At 35.4% G+C, this 21,500-nt stretch overlaps 1 protein-coding gene across 1 annotated transcript in view; it reads left to right on the forward strand.

Moving 5' to 3' along the window:
* The window catches only part of NECAB1 (N-terminal EF-hand calcium binding protein 1), a 300,474-nt gene that overhangs the window by 141,590 nt on the left and 137,384 nt on the right, over positions 1-21,500 (forward strand). Inside the window, exon 4 of the mRNA XM_032609361.1 lies at positions 19,220-19,245. Coding sequence (XP_032465252.1) covers positions 19,220-19,245 — 26 coding nt within the window. The remainder of the gene's footprint in view (positions 1-19,219; positions 19,246-21,500) is intronic.

Raw genomic sequence — 21,500 nt, forward strand, 5'->3', positions numbered from 1 at the left:
TCCTCCTTCACAGTTCCCTCTCAGAGGTGCAGGTACTGTCCCTATTCTTTTGTCTCTGTTTTTTCTTTTGCCCTACCCATGTACGAGGGGAGTTTCTTGCCTTTTGGGAAGTCTGAGGTCTTCTGCCAGCATTCAGTAGGTGTTCTGTAGGAGTTGTTCCACATGTAGATGTGTTTCTGATATATTTGTGGGGAGGAAAGTGATCTCCACGTCTTAATCCTCTGCCATCTTGAAGTTGTCTCCCACATGGTTGTTCTATTTTTCACTTTCTGAGAAACTTCCATACTGTTTTCCACCGTGGCTGCAACAATTTATATTCCCACCAACAGTGTTCTGTTTTCTCCACATCATTGCCAGTGGTTGTTATTTGTGGTCTTTTTGATGAAAGCCATTCTGACAGGAGTCAGGTAATATCTCATGATTATTTTGATTTGCATTTACCTGATAATTAGCAACGTTGAGTGTGTTTCATGTGCCTGTTGCATGTCTACATTTCGTCTTTGGAAAATGTCTATTCAGTTCTTCTCCCATTTTTTAACTGGGTTGTTTATTTTTTTTGATGTTGAGTTGTGTGAGCTGTTTATATATGTTGGACGTTAATTGTTTATTGGTCATATCATTTGCAAATGTTTTCTCAAGTAGGGCTACTTCTGACTCACTGGTGGGTGGAACTGAGTTCTGGGGTGGGTGTTTGAGGGGTTGAGGGTCCCATGTGTACTGTTGACCTGCTGGCTGGTGGGGTGGTTCCTGCTAGCTGCGGGGTCCATGGTGTCTCATAGCTGTTGTTTGCCTGCTGTTGAATGAGGGTGGGGTCTCTAGTTGACTGGCTGAGTGGTCCAAGTTGTCCTAGAGCAGGTATTGGCCTGCTGGTAGGCAGGGTTGGGGTTCTTGGGTCCAGGGGCTACTGCCAGCTCACTGATTGGTGGACCAGGTCCTGGGGTCTTGGCTACAGGGCCGTGGGGGTCTAGGAGCTGGAGTTGATCCTTTGGTGGGCAGGACCAGTTTCATACAAGGCTGGCTGCAGGGTCCTGGGTTTCCCAAAGCTGGTGTTGGTTCACTGTGTGTGGAGCTGAATCATGGGTAGCTGGCTGAGGTGCCTAAGGTATTCCAAAGTTGGTATTGGCCTGATGATTGTCCTGGCTGTGGTCCAGATGGTCCTGGTGCTGGTGCCTGCACACTGGTTTGTGAGGCTGATCCTGGAGATAGTGCCAGCCCACTGGTGGGTGAGGAGGGGTCTCAGTGGCTGGCTGTGTCGCTCCAGGTGCCCTGGGGATAGTGCCAGTGAACTAGTATGAGGGGACAGGTTCTGGCCCTCTGGTGGACTGGAGTGGGCTCCAGGGTGGCTGAGGGCTCAGGGGATCTTAAGGCAGCTAACCTGCTCTGGGTGGGCTGTGTCCCCACCTAGCTATCTGCTTGTCCTGAGGCATCCCAGTACTGGTGCCCACAGGCTGGTCAGGTGGGGCCAGATCCCAGTGCTAATAGGCTAGATGGAGGATTCCAAAAGGGCAACTTGCCAGCCCTCAGTGTCCTCATTGTAGAATGAGCTCCCCAAAATGACTTTGGCCAGTGTCTATATACCCAGGATGAGCTCCGGTTTCCTATTGTCTCTCCAGAGGCTGTCCAAGAGCAGCAGGTGGGTTTGTCCCAGTCTTTTTCAAATTACTGCTTCTGTCCTGGGTCCCGGGACATGTGAGATTTTTGTGTGCCCCTTTTAAGAGTGTAGTTCCTATTTCACGGCCTTCTGACTCACCTGAAAATAAGCCCCATTAGCGTTCAAAGCCAAGTGTTCTTGGGGGTTCATCTTTCTCGTGCAAAGTTCCCAGTATGGGGAGCTCTTTGTGAGGCTGACTCCTTGTTCCTTGAGGAGAACTTCTGCAATTGTAATTCTCCTCCCATTTGTGGTTCACTTACTCAGGGATTGGGTCTTGACTATATTGTGTCTCCATCCCTCATATCCATCTTCTTGTAGTTCCTTCTTTACATCTTTAGTTATAGAAAATCTTTTCTAGTCTTAGTCTTTCTCATCAATAGTAGCTCTGCAAATAGTTGTAATTTTGGTGTGCACATGGTGGAGGTGAGCTCAAGGTCTTCTTAAGCCTCCACCTTTGGCCACTTATCCTTAGAATAATTTAGATTATTACTCAGATTTGTTATTTTATGGTAGAATACTCAAAAAACAAGTTAAAATTTCCCTGTATTATTCATTTTTAATAAAGCTTTTAACAAAACAGCCATAGTTGATCATTGCATGTAGTAATAATTTCCATCTTTGTAATAAAAATATTTTCTTTTGTGTTTGGACTCTCCAAAGCAGAAAGAGAGGAGACTAGAATAAACTATAGTCTAGAATTGATTTAATATGCCAAAATTATACAAGGAAAAAGGGAATTCAATGTGACCTGTCAAACAAAGTAGTTGCTAATTCACTTCAAATCATTTAAATTTTCTCTTATGGATGTCAGAAAGGAACAGAGAGAGGAAGATAGAAATGGAGATGTGGAAGCGAGAAACTAGACAGTTTAAAAGAAAGGTAAGTAAGGTAAGAAAGGAATAGGATAAGCAATGCCCCTTGATATTCATTTCAATAACTTAAATATGTCTTTGTGCACAAAGCAGCACATTTCCCCAAAGCATGTTATAAATTAATGGAGAATAGGAAGAAGATTTAAGCTTGAAGAAATCTGGCACAATGTCAAAGATGACGGGGGAACTGGCAGTCTGGATCAGATAGTGAATCCTGGAGAGAAGGGAAAAATGAATCATGTAAAGATCATTTGTCATAAATACAGAGAGCTGATAAATATGTAATACATAATACAGAAACGCCATAAAAATCGCAATGTATGCTTTATTGGACAGCTCAGAGGAAAGAGCACTGGATTAGGAAACAAGAGATCTTGGGTTTTGTTACTTTGTCTATATCTTATTAGTGGAGTTCAAGTCTCTTTTTTCCATTGAAATCATTAAATTATTATTTAGTTTTTTAATTGTGTTTATTTCTTTCCTTCCCCAGTACACAGGATCCAGTGTCTCCTTCATTACATTTAGTTAAAACGAATGAATATACTTTTGTTGTTGTTGTTTATAGTTTTATTGCTGGGGAAGGAGTGTTCTGAGAGAAATGTATCCATTAAAGTCTCTCCTGGATACCTTACTTGCATTGTGGAGAAATATCTGATTTCACCTTAAATGAATGTTTGTCAGGAAGAATACAAGCTAACATTTGTCAAATTCCTACTTTTTGCAAAGCACTGTTTTAAATGTTTTATACTTTTACCTCCTTTTAAATTACCACCCCTTATCAAGGCCCTGAAAAGTTCAATGTGACCTTCAAAAGTTCAAGGGTCACATAGCTTGTAAAGGATGGATCAGGGAATCAAACCAGAACTTCGTAGTTTCAAATTTTAAATTTTCTCATAATAACATGCTTTCCCACTCATCTCTCACTTAACCATTTTAAACAGAAAAAACTAAGGCTGTGAATGATTGACTAATTTTCCTAAGCCATGCTCTTTCATTCATAGCAAGTCACTGATACTTCTTAGAGTATTTTTTAAAGATTTTTGGGGAGGGGATAGAAGATTAAAAACCATACTTGGTTTTATTATTTATTTTTTTTAAGTTTTAATTTTATTTATTTTTGGCTGTGTTGGGTCTTCATCGCTGCGCACAGGCTTTCTCTAGTTGTGGCGAGCAGGGGCTACTCTTCTTTGCAGTGTGCATGCTGCTTGCAGTGGCTTCTCTTGCTGCAGAGCACAGGCTCTAGGCACACAGGCTCAGTAGTTGTGGTGCACAGGCTTAGTTGCTCCGCAGCATGTGAGATTTCCTGGACTAGGGATTGAACCTGTGTTCCCTGCATTGGCAGGCAGATTCTTATCTACTGCACCACCAGGGAAGTCCCTGATTTTATTTTTTAAATTGCATCTATAAAGAAAGCTATTAGGAAACTAGTATCATTCAACCCAACTGAAACAAAGATCACAGTTTTTTCTAATGATGTGTGTATTTAATATATTATTTCTTTGCCTGTTCAAATTTGCAATTATCCTAAAATATAATACCATTTGAAGCTGAGAAAAACAGTTATACATGTATTATTATTTGCACAAAAATGTTCCCAAGGAATTAATCTCCCCTGAAGCCAAACTCCCACAGCAAAATGCTTAAAGAAGGAATCTCAGAGAGTGCTATGAAGGCATATGCTCTGTGAATACACCTGCTGAAGTTCATTTTGTGGTATTATCAAGTCAAGGATGCTAACTCAGATAGACCATTACAGTCTATATTGTACCTGTCCCAGCTTCTTTCACTTATTATCTCCACTGGCGCTTTCTCTGCTGTTTCTACTGCCTCACCTAGAAACAGGATCTTATGATATAGCTGAGCTGTAGCACAAAAACATGGAAACAGCTCCCTGGGAATAATGGCTAGAAGGATGGTACTTATAATTAAATTGGATTCACCTGTGTTGTTTCTAAGAGGGTAAGGCACTTAGGTCTTTGCTGTGAGGTGTATACCAAAGTATCTGTGTGTGTATGTTTATTATTTAAAGTAATAGTAGCAGCTGATATCTATTGAGTTCTTACTCTTTGCCTGACCCTGTCAAATGTTTCAAGATTTATCTCCTTTAATTCTCAGAACAACCTGTAGGGCTAAATTTATCATTATCTTCACTTTACAATTGAGTAAACTGAGCCTCAGAGCAGTTAAGTAACTTGGCTAAGATCATGCAGCTACAATGTGTAAGAGTTCGATTCAAACCTAATCAGTCTGATTCAGGAGAGTTTACTATTAGTCACCTACTGGTGGATCTCAACATTGTCTGCCTATTAGAATTACCCTGGGAGCTTTTAAAAAAATTACTAGGCCAAGGCTGTACCCAAGACCAAATAAATAAGAACCGGTGGCAGGGCTTTGGCATCAGTATTTTTAAAGCTTTCTAGGTGATACTAATGTGCAGCCAAGGGTGAGAATCACTGCACAATGACCCATTGTTGTTCCTGATATGCCCCTCCCTTCTGGGAGGCACCTCTATTTGAGATATTTATAGAACACTGAGAATGATACCAATAAGTTAAGAATTTTACTACCCATGTGCTCAAGAATTTACTAACCTAGGAGGGAGATAATACATGCATTACATTTACCAGCTAATTAACAATATAAGGCAGTACCAAGTGGGTTGATTTGGAGAAAAATGCTAAGAACCTAGGATTTCAATGATAGGTCTTGAGGGTTCTCAAACTACCAAACTAGTTTTGTGTATATTTATATGCCATTTCTAGGTGTCTAAGTAGTTGGAGATGGTTCCTGGTTTTAAAGATTCTCAATAGGGTCAGTATGCACAAAAGGCTAAGAACGACAGTTGACGGTTCAGAAGAGTGAAAGTCAAAGATTGGCTGGAGTGGTCAAAAACAGCATTGTAAAGAAGACGGAACACACGCAGGGCATTGCAGGGCCTAACATAATGATATGAGAGGAAGGAAGTTGTCTTTCCAGGTCCAGGGAAGAGAAGGAAAAACTTATGGAAGTAGGAATATGTCTGCTAGTAGAAGAGTATTATGAGAGAAGTTAGGCTTTGGGCTCTTTGGGAGAATTTTTAAATTAAACATCAAGGATGATTTTTTTTCTTCCTTATAGATCTCGAACTAATTAATAGCTTCCATTTATGAGTAAAAATTTCAGAATTCTAAGAAGATGCCATCAGTCAGTCCAAAGGGGTTTCTACAAATCCCTTTATTTTCTGTTCAAGATAGCATTAACAATCAGGTATCACCCTGACTGGCTCTTCAGATTTCTACGATGGTGAGGTCTCTGTTGAAGCTGTTTTTATGCCCAGGGAGAATTGAATACACTCCCCACAATGTCTTCTCTGATCTTAGGAAGCACAGTCAAGGAAAGGTTTACCCACAGGCAAGCTCTGAAAACAGGAACTTCTCTCCCTCAAGGTAAACCAATGTGACTGGCAATGATGACATACAGTTTCACCTTTTCTCTTCTTCATTTGAAGCTTCTGGCAAATAAACAAGCATGGAAAGTTTCCCTGACATAGGAAAAGATATAAAGTCTAAAGAGTATCTCATGTATTTATCCTCTTTCCCTTGTCATAATATCATAATATTACCTGGAAATAGAAAGACCTAGTCCTTCAAAATGGTGTCATTCTCTCCTAATAATAGGTAATCAGTTCTATATGGTTAAGGGTAAAGGAAATGCTGGTACATGGTAAATGACTAAGAATCCTGCACCCCTTTGGTATGCTAAAGCATAATTATCTAAGTGTCCCTTGGAATGAGAGCTACCACTTTGGGGGATACTAGTTATGTGCCAGGCAAGGGGCTAAAGGCATTATATATATTAGGTTATTCAGTTCACAAACAATCCATTGAGAAAGGTATAATTATTTCTATCCCTAATTTATACATGAGGGAACTCTAGCTTAGAAATCTAAGCAACTTATTTAAGTTCAGTAGCACATCTAGTCAACGGTGGATCCAAGCAAAAACTCACATCTCCCAATTCGCTGCTGCTACAAGATACAGCCTCACAGTACAGATTTAAACCCAGGTTTCAAACATGAGACTATATACTGAGAATGGGATGTCATCTGATAGCAATGGATTGGAGAGGAAATTGCCTGGACTTAGGAGGAGTAGTTAGAGATGAGAGCACTGATGTGGGGACTTCTTTATACATAAAATTACCTTTCAGTTAGTTTGAAGGTAGCCTGTCTTAACAGTTATACTCATTGAGTAGGGCTTTTATAAATAAATTACGGTACGTTCATTTGGTAGAAAACCCCGATAATAAAATAGTGAGACAACACTATATATAATGAGACAACACTATATGTATGGATAAGAAAGTTGTCCAAGATACATTGTCATTAAATCAGCAACATATAGAATAACCTGTACAGTATGCTACTTTTTGATTAAAAAAGAAAAAAATATATGCATGAGTTTGTTAGTTAATATAAGAATATTCTTGGAAAGATACACGTGAAACTGGAAATAATATATGCCCTACCAGAAGTGAGCTGTGTGGCTGGGAGTTGAGGTAGGAGGAAGACAGACTTTTCACTGGAGATGCCATTTTACCTTTTGAATGTTATGTCTTGTATGTATAATTATTACCTGCCTAAACAAACAAGGACACTGCCTGCATGATGACAAAGACAAAGTTCTCAATGGCAACAGGAATATTTGAAATAAGCTTGCAAAATTGAGTTTTAGAAATCTTAGTAAAATGAGATATTTTATGAGGCAAACCAGTGAAACAGGTTCATGTACTGGTCCTGAAGGGGGATAAGCAGGCCATTGAGGGAATATATTGCTCAGCACATGTATGCAGACTTTTATATGTGATTATGTTTAAATTTGTATGGATTTTCTTTGAGTCTGATTTTTTAAAATATAGAATCACTACCCAGCCATATTTTTGAATCGTTAAATTAATCAGTGGAATGGAAGCGATTATATTGGATATAGGAGATATAAAATGTATGCAAAGTCCAAAATGTTTCTACAAAGTATTTATTTTCCCTCCCCTAACTCACATACAAAATTCAGAACATCATATAATTGCTAATAGTATCTCAGAATGTTGGAATAGATCCCATGTGTCTTGGTTCCACATAATAACCTCCCTCTTTTTTCACTTATAATTAACATTTTGCTTAATTTTTGTAATTTCTGCTCTTTCCAATAACATAAATATATATAAACTCCAAAACAATTGATTTTCCCCTCATGTCCATATTAAGCACTTGAATGGATTTTGATGAAAACACAATATTGATTTTAAGAAAAAAAAAAAAGAAAAAAGGGAAGAATTCATTTTTCACTAATAAAGCTTTCTCCACTGTATTGAAAAATTTTCTGGAATGTTTCTTCTTGCCTTTCTTATACTGCCTGTCTGATGACAGAGACTGAATTCTCAAAGCAAAGTGATATTTGAAATAAGCCCTCAAGATTGAATTTTAGAAATAGTAGAAAGATCAAGGATTTTATGAGGCATGCTAGGTTCAGAATTATGCTTAACAATGCATTTCATTGCATAAAAAGAAAGGTATAAACATGCTCCAAACCCATCATTTTTCCTACTCTCCAAAGTAACCATTTTATTTCTCTGAATTTTTCTTTTCATTTTTTGAAAAGATTGAAACATTGCTAGTCATATCAAACTTTCTTAAATTTGGACAATTTCCCAATGCTTTTTATATATTTACAAAAAAGTGTGTGCAAGTTTTCTAAGAAATAGTTTATTTGATTTGAGAGAAAGTGTTAAAGGTAGAGTATTGAGAGGGAAGGACTGACTACCAAAATCACCTTGGCAACTTCTTTAAAGAGATTCCTAAGTCACACCTTGAACTTTAAGGGTTTGGCCTGGAAATCTGCATTTTAAAAATTCTTCATGTGGTCCAAATGCTTAGCCAGATTTAGAAAACTCTAAACTAGAAAATAGACATGGTTATGAACTGATTAGATTTCTGCCTTTAAAAAAATTTTTTTTAGGCTTGGAGAAAGGAATATGCCTTCTCGGCTTTGAGGTTACAGCTGTGCTTCAAACCCCTTCTTCCTGTCTCTGCTTGGCGTCTCTCCATCTGTTACCTCCTCTTTCCTCTCAGTGTCTTGGTTCCAGTCTGTAAATATAACTTTTTCCCTTCATTTGAGTCCATCTCCCTAAGTCTCCACAGCCCTACATTATTTCTTCCTTTCATGCCACATTTCTCCAGAGAGTGATTGTTATACTATGCCTGCATTGCCCTGGCTCCAATTTCAGGAAAGGACTGAAACTATTGTTTCAAAAGTTGCCAAAAACAGTAAGTGTAAATTGCAGTGGTTCTTCTTCATACCTTATTGTGCTTTTCTTCAGTATAGGGAACTCCTGGAACTCTCTTCTCCTTGACTTCTGAGATAACAATCTCCCCTGGCCATTCTACTTAGGCTACTTCCCAGTAGATCTTCCACTGAGGATTTGTTTGTTTTAATCACCATAGTTCATTTTCCCCCAGTTTTATAGAGAAATAATTGACACACAACATTGTATTAGTCCAAGATGTATAACATATTGGTTTGATATGTGTATATATTGCAAAATAATTACCATAAGTTTAATTGACATCTATCGCCTCACATCATTACACTCTTTTTTTCTTGGGTATAATTTCAAATATAGAATACAGTATTGTTAACTACAGTCACCGTGCTATATGTTACATCCCCTTAACTTAAATCTTAACTGGAAGTTTTTACCTTTTGACCCCCTTCACCCATTTCCCCCACCCCACACCGCTCACTCTGGCAACCACCAATCTCCTCTCTGTATCTAAGAGTTTGGTTTTTTTTAGATCCCACATATAAGCACGTATTTGTCTTTCTCTATCTGACCTATTTCACTTAGCTTAATGCCATAAAAGTTCATCCATGTTTTTGCAAATGGCAGGATTTCTTCTTTTTATAGTTGAATAATATTCATATATATATGTATATATACATACACACACATCACACTTTCTTTATTCATCCTTCTATAGGCACTTAAGGTGTTTCAATATCTTGGCTATTGTTAATAATGCTAAATTGAACATGGAGGTGCAGATATCTTTTCAAGATAGTGATTTCATTTCCTTTGGATATATACCCAGAAGTAGAATTGCTAGATTATATAGCAGTTCTATTTTTAATTTTTTGAGGAACCTCCATTCTGTTTTCCATAGCGGTTGTACCAGTTTACATTCCTACCAACAGTGCACAAGGATTCCCTTCTCTCCATATCTTCATCAACACTTATTTCTTATTTTTTTGATGACAGCCATGCTGATGGTATGAGGTGATATCTCATTGTGATTTTGACTTGATTTCCCTAATTAGTGAGGTTTAGTACCTTTCATGTATCTGCTGGCCATATGTGTGTCTTCTGTGGAAAAATGTATAAGTCCTTTGATGACATTTTAAACAGATTTTTTTTTTTTGCTGTTGACTTTTATAAATTCTTCATATGTTTTGGATATTAACCCCTTATGTATATACGATTATATATAATATATCATGATACATGATTTACAAATATCTTCTCCCATTGTGTAGATTGACTTTTCATTTGTTCATGGTTTCCTTTGCTGTGCAGAAGCTTTTTAGTTTAATGTAGCTCCATTTTTTCCCTCTTTTTCTCTTTTGTTGTCTTTGCATTTGCATTTTTTAAATTTGCCAAATTTAAAAAAAATCATTGCCAAGACCAGTGTTTAGGAGTTTACCCCATATGATTTCTTGCTGGAGTTTTATGGTTTCAGGCTTATATTCCAGTCTTTAATACATTTTGAGTTGATTTTTGTGTATGGTCTAAGATAGTGGTCTGGTTTTTTTCTTCAGCATGCCATTGTCCAGCTTCCCAACATCATTTATTGAAGAGACTGTTGTTTCCCTTTGTATATTCTTAAACTCCTTTACATAACTTAATTGACCATATGTGCATGGGTTTATTTCTGGGTTCTCTATTCTGTTTCATTGATCTACATGTCTCTTTTTATGACAATACCATACTGCTTTGATAACTATAGCTTTGTAATATAGTTTGAAATCAGGAAGTATGATACCTCTAACTTCATTCTTTCTCAAGATTATTTTGGCTATTCGGAGTCTTTTGTGGATCCATACAAATTTTAAAATTGTTTGCTCTATTTCTGTGAAAAATGTCATTGGAATTTTGATAGGGATTGCACTGCATCTTTTTTTGCCCTTTTTAACATCTTTATTGCAGTATAATTGTTTTACATTGCTGTATTAGTTTCTGCTGTACAAAAAAGTGAATCACCTATACATATATCCCCATATACCCTCCCTCTTGTATCTCCCTCCCACCCTCTCAATCCCACCTCTCTAGGTGGTCAAAAAGCACAATGCTGATCTCCCTGTGCTATGCAGCTGCTTCCTACTAGCTATCTATTTTACATATGGTAATATAGATATAGATAGATATAGATATAGATATATATGTCAATGCCACTCTCTCACTGCTTCCCAGCTTACCCTTCCCCCTCTCAATGTCCTCAAGACCATTCTCTATGTCTGTGTCTTTATTCCTGTTCTTCCCCTAGGTTCTGGTGAACATATTTTCTTTAGATTCCATATATATGTATTAGCGTGCAGTATTTGTTTTTCTCTTTCTAACTTACTTCACTCTGTATGACAGACTCTAGGTCCATCCACATCACCACAAATAACTCAATTTCGTTTCTTATTATGGCTGAGTAATATTCCATTGTATAAATGTGCCATATCTTTATCCATTCATCTGTTGTTGGACACTTCGGTTGCTTCCATGTCCTGGCTATTGTAAATAGTGCTGAAATGAACATTGTTGTACATGACTCTTTTGCAATTATGGTTTTCTCAGGGTATATGCCCAGTAGTGGGGTTGCTGGGTCATATGGTAGTTCTATTTTTAGTTTGTGAAGGAACTGCCATACTGTTCTCCATAGTAGCTCTATCAATTTACATTCCCACCAACAGTTAAAGAGGGTTCCCTTTTCTCCACACCCTCTCCAGCATTTGTTTTTGGTAGATTTTTTGTTGGTGGCCATTCTGACTGGTGTGAGGTAATACCTCATTGCTGTTTTGATTTGCATTTCTCTAATGATTAGTGATGTTGAGCATCCTTTCATGTGTTTGTTGGCAATCTGTATGTCTTCTTTGGAGAAATGTCTATGTAGGTCTTCTACCCATTTTTGGATTGGGTTTTTCCTTTTTTGATATTAAGCTGCATGAGCTGCTTATAAATTTTGGAGATTAATCATTTGTCATTTCCTTCACTTGCAAATATTTTCTCCCATTCTGAGGGTTGTCTTTTCATCTTGTTTATGGTTTCCTTTGCTGTGCAAAAGCTTGTAAGTTTCATTAGGTTCCATTTGTTTATTTTGGATCTTGCTATGATTTATGTTATAGAGTGTTCTGCTTATGTTTTCCTCTAAGAGTTTTATAATGTCTGGCCTTACATTTAGCTCTTTAATCCATTTTGAGTTATTTTTGTATATGGTGTTAGGGAGTGTTCTAATTTCATTCTTTCATTCTTGTCCAGTTTTCCCAGCACCACTTATTGAAGAGGCGGCCTTTTCTCCATTGTATATTCTTGCCTACTTTGTCAAAAATAAGTTGACCATATGTGCATAGGTTTATCGCTGAGCTTTCTATCCTGTTCCATTGATCTATATTTCTGTTTTTGTGCCAGTACCATACTGTCTTGATTACTGTAGCTTTGTAGTATAGTCAGAAGTCAGGGAGCCTAATTCCTCCAGCTCCATTTTTCTTTCTCAAGATTGCTTTGGCTGTTCGGGGTCTTTTTTTGTATTCATACAAATTGTGAAATTTTTTGTTCTAGTTCTGTGAAAATTTCCATTGGTAGTTTGATAGGGATTGCATTGAATCTGTAGATTGCTTTGGGTAATATAGCCATTTTCACAATGTTGCTTCTTCCAATCCAAGAACATGATATATCTCTCCATCTGTTTGTATCATCTTTAATTTCTTTCATCAGTTTCTTATAGTTTTCTGCATACAGGTATTTTGTCTCCTTAGGTAGGTTCATTTTAGCTATTTATCCTTTTTGTTGCAATGGTAAATGAGAGTGTTTCCTTTGCACTGAATCTTTAAATGCCTTCTGTAAACAGCTAAATAAGGTAAAGTTTGAGGTGACAAACACTTTAGTACTTTAATAGTTTTTTATTGTGGGACTACTAGAGACCAGGAGACAATTGGAGCTCATCCTGGGGACCTAGACATTGGCCGCAGACATTTTTTGGAACCCATTCTGCCACAAAGTGCTGGCAAGTGCCCTCTTGGAATCCTCTGTCTAACTTTTTAGCAATGGGACCTGACCCACTGACAAGTCTGTGAAACCAGTACTAGCAGATCTCAAGAAACAAAAATATCCAGTTGGAGAAACAGCCCCACCTACCAGGAGGCTGGTTGCATTAGGACACACACCAAGACACATAATTAAAATGACAAAAATTAAAGAGACACTATTAAAAGCAGCAAGGAAAAAGCAACAAGTTACACACAAGGGAACTCCCATAAGTCTATCAATCAGTTCACTTTTGAGGAGGAACACTGCAGGCTGGAAGGGAGTGGCATGATATATTTTAAGTGATGAAAGGGAAAAACCTACAACAAGTAACTCTATCTGGCCAGGCTTACTCCAGATTTGAAGGAGAGATGAAAATTTTTACAGACAAGCAAATGCAAAAAGAGTTCAGCACCACCAAACCAGTTTTACAAGAAATGTTAAAGGAACTTCTCTAAGTGAAACACAATGGCCAAAACTAGAAATATTAAAAGTATAAAAGGAAAAATCTCATTGTTAAAAGCAAATTACAGTAAAGGTAGTAAATCAACCAGATATAAAGCTAGGAGGAAGGTTAAAAGACATAAGTAGTAAAATCATACCTGTCCACAATAAATCCCTTATCTAAGGGATACAGAAGACAAAAATATGATGTCAAAAACAGTAAATGTGATGTGGGTGGCAGTAAAAATGTATGATAGTTAAAATATATTTGAAATTAAGAGATCAGCTTCTTAAATGAATCATAGATACATACATACATACATACATAGATGGCTACATAGAAACCTTACAATAATCACAAACCAAAAATCTATAATAGATACACAAAAAATAGAAAGGAATACAAACATAACCCTAACAATTGTCATTAAATCACCTTGGAAGAGTGCAAAAGAAAAAGTAATAAAGAACTGCAAAAACAGACCAAAAACAATTTACAAAACAGCAATAGGTACATACCTATCAATAATTATAAATGTAAATGGATGAAATGTTCCAATCAAAGGACATAGAGAGGCTGAATGGATTCAAAAACAAGACCCATATCTATGCTGCCTATAAGAGACTCACATCAGATCTAAAGACACACAAAGACTGAAAGTGAGGGGATGGGAAAATGTATTCCATACAAAAGGAAATGAAAAGAAAGCCAGGGTAGCAATATTTATATAAGAAAAAATAGACTTTAAAACAATGATTGTAACAAGAGACAAGGAAGAACATTACATAATGATCAAGGGAACAATCAAAGAAGAGGATACAGCAATTATAAATATATATGCACCCAACATGGAAGCACCTAATTACATAGGAAATATCAACAGGCATAAGAAGAGAAACTGACACTAACAAAATGTTAGTAAGACCCTTTGACACCCTACTTAGATCAATGGACAGATCATTCAGACAGAAAATCAATAAGGAAACATTGGCCTTAAATGACACTTTAGGACAAATGTCCATTTCATCCCCAAACAGCAAAACACACTTTCTTTTCAAGTGCACATGGAACATTCTCCAGGATAGATCACATGCTCAGTCACAAAACAGGTCTCAGTACATTTAAGAAAATTGAGATCATGTCAAGCATATTTTCTGACCACAGCACTCTGAGACTAGAAATCAACTAAAAGAGAAAAACTGCAAAAAACACAAACACGTGGAAGCTAAACAAAATGCCACTAAAGAACCAAAGGTTCACTGAAGAAATCAAAGAAGAAATTTAAAAATACCTGGAGACAAATGACTATGAAAATATAATAATCCAAAATCTATGAGATGCAACAAAAGGAGTTCTAAGAGGGAAGTTTACAGTGATACAAGCCTGCCTCAGGGAACAAGAAAAATCTTAAATAAGCAACATAATCTGACACCTAAAGGAACTAGAAAAAGAAGAATAAAAGAAACCCAAAGTTAGTAGAAGGAAACAAATCATAAATATCAGATCAGAAAGAAATTAAATAGACTAAAAAAGAAAAAGAAGATAAATGAAACTAAGAGCTGTTCTTTGAAAAGGAAAACAAAATTGATAAACCTTTAACAGTCTCATCAAGAAAAAGAGAAAGAGGGTCTAAATCAATAAAACAGAAATGAAAGAAGAGAAGTTACAGCCAACATCACAGATATACAAAGGATCATAAGATATTAATTACTATGAACAATTGCCAATAAAGTGGACAATTTTGAAGAAAGCTTATGTCTAGAAATGTACAATCTCTCAAGAGTGAACGAGGAAGAAATAGACAATATGAGCAGACCAACTACTCTTAATGAAATTGAATCAGTAATAAAAAATACTCCTGACAAACAAAAGTTCAGGCCTCACAGATGAATTATACCAAACATTTAGAGAAGAGTTAACATCTATCTATTGCAAACAATTGCAGAGGAAGAAACATTTCCAAACTTATTCTATAGGACCAGCATCACCCTGATGCCAAAACCCAAAAAGATATCACAAAAAAATAAAATTACAGGCCAATATCACTAAAGAACATAAATGTAAATATCCTCAACAAAATTTTAGCAAACCAAATTCAACAATACATCTAAAAGTTCATGCCATGATCAAGTGAGATTTATCCCAGGGATGGAAGGATGGTTCAATATCCATAAATCAATCCATGTGATAAAACATATTAACAGGTTGAAGAATAAAAATCATATGATCATCTAAATAGGTACATAAAAACCTTTTGACAAAATTCCACATTCATTTATGATAAAACTCTCAACAGAGTGGTTATGGAACACACATACCACAACATAATAAAGGGCCATATATGACAAGCCCACAAGTAACATCATACTCAATGGTGAAAATCTCTAAGAACAAGATCAAGAACAAGACAAGGATGTCCAGTCTTGCCACTTTTATTCAACATAATATTGGAAAACCTAGCCACAGCAATCACACAAGAGAAAGAATTTTAAAAAGATCAAAATTGAAATGGAAGAAGTAAAAAGTCACTGTTTGCAAATGACATGATACTGTACATAGAAAATCCTAAATACACTACCCCAAAACTACTAGAACTAATCGATGAATTTGGTAAAGTTGCAGGATACAAAATTAATACATAGAAACCTGTTGCATTTATATACACTAACAATGAACTATCAGAAAGAGAAATTAATAAAATAATCCCATTCAAAATCATATCAAAAAGAATAAAAAACCTTGAAATAAATTGAACTAAGAGGTAAAAGACCTGTACTTGGAAAACTATAAGACACTGATGAAATAAATTGCTGATGACACAAACAGCTGGAAAGATATACCATGTTTCTGGGTTGGAAGAATTAATATTGTTAAAATTACCATGCAAATCAGGGCAATCTACAAATTCAATGCAATCTCTATCAAAATACCAATGGCATTTTTCACTGACCTAGAACAAATAATTCTAAAATGGCAAGGAAACGCAAAAGACACTGCATAGCCAAAATAATCTTGAGAAAGAACAAAGCTGGAAGTATCACATGCCCTGATTCGAAACTATGCTGCAAAGCTACAGTAATCAAAACAATATGGTACTGGCACAAAAACAGACAAATAGGTCAATGGAACAGAATAGAGAGCTCAGAAGTGAAACTACACTTATTTGGTCAAATAATCTATGATAAAGTAGGCAAGAATATACAGTGGGCAATAGGCAGCCTTTTCTATAAATGGTGGTCAGAAAACTGGACAGCTACATGCAAAATAATCAAACTGGACACTCTCTCACTCTGTGCACAAAAATAAATTCAAATGGATTAAAGACTTAAATGTGTGACCTGAAGCCACAAAGCTCTTAGAAGAAAACACAAGCAGTAGGCTCTTTGACATCAACCTTAGTAAGTTTTATTAATCTTTCTCCTCAGGCAAGGGAAATAAAAGCAAAAATAAACAAATGAAACTGAAAAGCTTTTGTCCTGTGAAGGAAACTATCAACAAAATTAAAATGCATTGTACTGAATAGGAAAAGATATTTGCAAATGATATGTCTGATAAGGGCTTAATACCCAAAATAACAAAGAATTCATACAACTCAACATCAAAAGAGCAAACAACCCAATTAATAATGGGCAGAGTATCTGAATAGACAGTTTTCCAAAGAAGACATACAGATCACCAACATGTACTTGAAAAATATTCAACCTCAAATCATCAGGGTAATGCAAAGCATAACCACAATGAGATATCATCTCACCCCTGTCAGAATGGTTATTATCAAAAATACAATAAATAACATGTATTGGTGAGGATGTGGAGAAAATGGAACCTTCATGCACTGTTTGTGGAAATGTAAACTGGTGTAGCCACTGTAGAATACAGTATGAAGATTCCTCAAAAAATTAAAAATAGAACTAATTCCACTCCTGAAGAAAACAAAAACACCAATTAGAAAAGATATATGCATGGTCTCCCAGACCCACCCTGGTGTAACATGTGAGGGCACTTACACAAAATATGAATACCAGGAGGCAGGGGCCAGGGGCCACCTTGGGGGCTGGCCATTAGACTCCAGGGTTTGAATCACTCAATAACATTTGCCTCAGTTTACACATATGTAAAATGGGAATAATAGTAGTATCTTTTTTTTACGACTAAACTAGCTAATATATTTTAAAAGTTAAGAATGTATTTAAGATATTTATGAGTGAATTATTGGACATCCGTCATTTTCTTTAAATACTCCAGAAAAAAAATTGAGGGAGGAGAATGATGGTGGTTAATAAAACATATATGGCAAAATGTTAAAATGTTGATGATAATGGTTTAAAGTGGACAATACATACATAGTTTTTTAATGATCTTTAATTTTTTAAAAAAATTATTGCTGTATGGTTGATTAACAATGTTGTGTTAATTTCTGCTGTACAGCAAAGTGACTCAGTTTTATATATATATATATATATATATATATATATATATATATATATTCTTTTTCAGATTCTTTTCCATTATGGTTTATCACAGGATATTGAATATAGTTTCCTGTACTATACAGGAGGACCTTGTTGTTTATCCATAATGATCTTTTCTTTATTTCTTAAGTTTAAAATTTCCCATAATAAAAAGTTGCATAATTTTTTACATAAAATGTTTATAGCAGTACCTGGAACATAGTAAACAGTCAATAAATGCTGGTTATTATTTTTGGAAAAAAGAAAATATATATGCAGCCCTATGTTCATTGCAGCATTATTTACAATAGTTAAGATATGGAAGCAACCTGAGTGTCTATTGATAGATGAATGGATAAAGAATGTGACATATATACATAAATATACATGAATATTAGCCATTAAAAAAGAACAAAGTCTTGCCACTTGAGACAACATGAATGGACCTAGAGAGTATTATCCTAAGTGAAGGAAGCAGACAGAGAAAGACAAATATTGTATGGTTTCACTTATATGTGGAATGTAAGAAACAAACAAATTAACAAACATAATAAAACAGAAACAGATGCAGAGAACAAACTGGTGGTTGCCAGGGGGAGGGAGTTGGGGGAGGAAAGAAATAGGTGGGGGAGATTAGGAGGTATAAACTTCCGGTTGCAAAATTAATGAGTCATGTGTATGAAATGTATAGCGTGGGGTATATGGTCATTACTTATATAATATCTTTGTATGGTGACAGAACTTAACTGGACTTATAGTGGTGATTATTCTAAATGTATAGAAATACTGAATCACTATGTTGTGTAACAGGAACTAACAGTGTTGTAGGTCAATTATACACCCAAAACAAACAAACTCATAGAAAGAGAGATCAGTTTTGTGGTTACAGAGGCAGGGTATTGGGGAAGGGGGAATTGGAGGAAGTTAGTCAAAAAGTACAAACTTTCAGTTACAAGGTATATAAGTACTAGGGATATAATGTACTACATGGTAAATATAATTAACACTGTGTATATTATATATGAAAGTTTTTAAGAGAGTAAATTCTGAGTTCTCATCACAAGGAAAAAAATTTAGTTTCTTTAATTTTGTATCTGTATGAGATGATGGATGTTCACCAAACATATTATGATAATCATGTCCTGATGTATATAAGTGAAATCATTATTCTGTATACCTTAAATTTATACAGCGCTATATGTCAGTTATATCTCAATGAAAATCTAGGAAAATAAATAAATAAATAAAATACGTTTTTCCAGAAAAATAACAATTATTTCTTTTAATCTGTTTAAAGACAAAATCTGACAATCATTGCTAATATTTGGTTGACTACTTCAACAGTGTAGAATCTATAAGAGAAAATACCATAACTACATATCATCTATTAATATAACAATACAGATTGGGGAATAACTGTATTTACCTATTTAAAAACTTAAATATTACCAAAATAATAATATTTTTTTCATCTTTTCAGCAATCTTGACACAGAAGAACTATGTGGTAAGTTTATTTAAAGCCAATCAAACCCATTACTTGCTTTAGAATAAAAAAGAACACTGTCTTACATATTTCTATAAACCCTGAAATTAATGTCATAGATTAGGAGTTCTGGAATAAAATAAAAGATAGTTGAGACCTCAAGGAATTTATCTTTATCCATGAGTTTTGTTCAAGCATGTATTTCACTGAAGAAAGAGTTGGCCCTTATTAATTTGTTCATAGCAGAAGAATTATAATTAGTACAATAAGTTTCACAAGAATATATTCTACCAGCTTGAATATATTTTTAAAGTGTTGTTTAATACAACTTCATTATTCACTTCAAATATATTGTGCAGAGGCTTTGGTTATTTTTTTGCAAAGCTGATCCCTTGATATGTAAAAACAACTTTGTCCCATACCTTGCCTAAACCATTCTGGAATGTCACTTGCAAAACAAGTGATTCAGTGGGGAGAGATGTCTTAACAAATTCCTGGTTTAGTGGCCTCTTCATTTACTTTCTTCGTTTTTGTGGGTGGAAACAAAAGTAATAGGCTAGAAATATGAAAAGGCAAATACTTTTGAGATTTATTCTTCGTTCTCAAAAATTTGTCTTCTCTAATAATAGAACTAGATTAAAGACCTATTCTATATTTATTTTGAAAGCTTTGACTCTGATTTTCCTGCATAATTTTAGTTAGGGAACTAGTTAAGGGGTTTTAATTCAACAGAATTGCTCTATATCTTTAAACCCAGTGACTGTACTCCTAATTCTGTGTTATAATACTCCCTCTCAGTTCAAGAATATGCATTTTAATTTCCAGAGTGAAGTTTCATTTTTCATTATTTTGTGAATATAAAGTAAACATATTCTAATCAAAATGGATTCTAATTAAAACCAAAGTTTTCAGTGCTAGCAAATGAAATATGTAGACTCACACCCAGCAAAAATACTCCCTTTTATGTGGGAGGGGCAGTGTTTGATTGACATGGAAAATGGACTTATTGTGCTCTTTAGTAGAAGCCAATTAACAGGTCTAAGTATCTAAAACTTTCATTCTGTTGCTTTTATTTAGTTTATCAGTTTACTAAATTATGGACCTAGAATTCAAAATACTTTAATAAATGCTTTATTAAAATAAAGTATAGATATTTCTTATTTTATTGATGAAAGTAATATTTAACTATTTTTTTTTAATTTAGCAACACAGAATTATATAGGTGTATAAGAGAAAATGTCAAAGGCTCTCACGCACTTCTCTTTCCCCTAATACTGATCTCCACTGCTAACTTCTTGGAATGTATCCTTCCAAACATTTTTACACATGTAATGACATTGATATATATAAGTATGTTTTTTTCCAACAATGTGTACACTATATGATCAATACAAGTGCACACTGTTCTATATCATTTTATTAAAAAGGATGCATAGTGCCCCATTTACCTTAAAATTTTTAACCAAATCCCTTTCAGTTGTTTTGGGTTTTCAGGTTGTTTCCAAATTTCCACTGGGACAAACAACACTGAAGTAAATATCCTTGTTTGTATTCTCTTTGCACTCTTATACAAGTAGTTCTGTAAGATAGATTCCCAAAAGTGTAGTTACTTGGTCAAAGATTCTTCCAGTGTGCATGCCCAGCAGCAATATATAGGCAAGTCAAGATTACTCACTTTCCTAAATAGCAGCTTTAGGCCATAACTTATTCCTACCAGTCAATACATAACTTGACTTTAATTAGGTAATTGTGTATGAACTTTAGCATTGGGTCTTTGGTTTCCTATTTGTGCCATCTTTAGCTATGATCTAAAATCTATTGGGAGCAAATTTATTACTTTCCTGATCTTAAACAGCTTGTAACTGTTTTTATACTCTTACTCAATTTTTTATTAGTGTATAATTGCTTTACAAAGTTGTGTTAGTTTCTGCTGTACAAAGAAGTGAATCAGATATATATATATATATATATATATATATATATATATATATATATATATATATATATCCCCTCCCTCTTGGACCTCCCTCCCACCCCACCATCCAACTCATCTAGGTCATCACAGAGCACCGAGCTGAGCTTCCTGTGCTATGCAACAGGCTTCCACTAGCTATCTATTTTACGTATGGTAGTGTATATATGTCAGTCCTGATCTCCCAATTCATCCCACCATCCCCTTCCCCCTCTGTGTCCACATGTCCATTCTCTATGTCTGCAACTCTGTTCCTGACATGGAAATAGGTTCTTCTGTACCATTTTTCTAGATTCCACATATA

This window comes from Phocoena sinus, chromosome 17 (genome assembly GCF_008692025.1).
Source record: "Phocoena sinus isolate mPhoSin1 chromosome 17, mPhoSin1.pri, whole genome shotgun sequence".
NCBI lineage: Eukaryota > Metazoa > Chordata > Mammalia > Artiodactyla > Phocoenidae > Phocoena > Phocoena sinus.